Genomic DNA, 1,903 nt, shown 5'->3' with positions numbered 1-1,903 from the left:
CTGCTGTTATACAAGTGCCAGTATACCATTTGCATAGTTGTCATCAGTTAGTCCTAAAATTAACAAATAACTTCAAACCAATGGATCATTTAAATGACTGTAATCAAAAAAGAAATATTTTAAAACGCATTTCAAAATGTTCTATTGTTATTTTAATGAGGAACAGTTTCCTAAACCGGACTATATTACGAGTCTTTACGACACGACTATATTAAATTACAATTACACTACAAATGGCGGTGTGGCGCGTTGTAAGTCGGGAGTTGGGGAGATTACAACGCAACTGTCGAGTTGGTCAATCTCGTCGTGACAGTTGACAGTATGTACCTAGTATAAGAATAAATAAATTAATTCTGAGAAAATGTCATGGTCTTTTTCTTTTTCTTTTTTTTCCAGGCGTCTTCTTCACAGCTATGGTTTTCCTATATGTCATCCATCTGATACGTGTTACATTATATTATACTGGGAAGTTGTCAGTAAAATACGGACAGCATAGACTTGGCATTTGGGACTGGAAAAAGAACGAAAACAGATATGTTCCGCAAATAACTAGTACCAGAAAGACTGTAAAACATGCTACGACTAAAACACCCACAAAGTCCACAGTTTCGTGCGCTGATCCATTTTTGGCCACGTTTCAACGAGAGAAAAAATTCGTTTCCACTATGTACACTGGGGGTATGGGAAATCTCATGTTTGAATATGCGTCTGCTTACGGCATAGCTATTCGCCTGGACAGAACATTGGTGGTTGAAAGAACACCGAAATTCAATAGTTATTTTCACCTTGACGCCATCAGTATTGACAAATGCGTTGTCGAGGTATCACAGGTAAAGAATGTTTTTGCGAGAAGGTCTTCCTCGTTTGACGAGCGGCTTTTTCATCTTCCTCCAGGTGAAAACATCGCTGTCGGACTTTACCTCCAGTCTTGGAAATACTTCGAGAACGTTGTGCCGCAACTGAAGAAACAGTTCACGTTTAAAACGCCAATATCCAACAGAGCTGAACGAATCCTCAGAAACGTCACAGCCGATTTCTTTAAAACACAACCTTCTGTCGGTGGCACTGCGAAAAACATTACATTCGTTGGCATCCATGTTAGGCGGGGTGACATTGTTAAATACAATCACTTTAAGTATTATGGCTACAAGGCCGCTCCTAAACATTACACAGACAAGGCCATGCTGTATTTTACTGAAAAATTTATAAATGTTCTATTTGTGGTGTGCTCCGACAATTTAAGATGGGTACAGGCTAACATTAAACATCCAAATGTCGCATTTGTACATAGTCGTTCACCGGAAGTAGATATGAACGTGCTCGTCCAATGTAACCACACGATCATTACCGTTGGCACCTTTGGTTGGTGGGCTGGGTTTCTGGCAGGGGGCATAACTCTATATTATAAGCATCCAGCTCGCGAAGGTTCTCAGTTAAGAAAAATGTTCTCCGAAAACTATTCAGATTACTTTTATCCAGGTTGGATTGGAATGGAATAGAAGGAAGGAAGAAAATGTAAACGTGAAATTAAATTACTGTGCATGCCCATTTGAATCGATGGGAAACCGCCCCCACTCGACCCCATGGACGGTTTGGGTGTTTTTGTTGTTGGTTTTGTGTGTGTGTGTGTGTGTGTGTGTGTGTGTGTGTGTGTGTTTTATTCTATATTAATAAAGAAGGAAGGAAGGAAATGTTTTATTTAACGACGCACTCAACACATTTTATTTACAGTTATATGACGTTAGACATATAGTTATGGACCACACATATATTGAGAGAGATAATCCGCTCTCGTCACTTCATTGGCTACTCATTTCGATTAGCAGAAAGGATCTTTTATATGCTCCATCCCACAGACAGGATAACACATACCACGGCCTTTGATATACCAGTCGTGTAGCAC

At 39.7% G+C, this 1,903-nt stretch overlaps 1 protein-coding gene across 1 annotated transcript; it reads left to right on the top strand.

Moving 5' to 3' along the window:
* The first annotated feature begins 665 nt into the window (after nt 1-665).
* On the top strand, nt 666-1,499 carry LOC121383519 (galactoside 2-alpha-L-fucosyltransferase SEC1-like). Its single transcript, XM_041513590.1, has one exon. It carries the CDS (start codon nt 666-668, stop codon nt 1,497-1,499), a length of 834 nt encoding a protein of 277 aa, XP_041369524.1.
* The last annotated feature ends 404 nt before the right edge of the window (nt 1,500-1,903 follow it).

This window comes from Gigantopelta aegis, chromosome 10 (genome assembly GCF_016097555.1).
Source record: "Gigantopelta aegis isolate Gae_Host chromosome 10, Gae_host_genome, whole genome shotgun sequence".
Lineage (NCBI taxonomy): Eukaryota > Metazoa > Mollusca > Gastropoda > Neomphalida > Peltospiridae > Gigantopelta > Gigantopelta aegis.
This window is presented reverse-complemented; position numbering and strand designations above follow the sequence as displayed.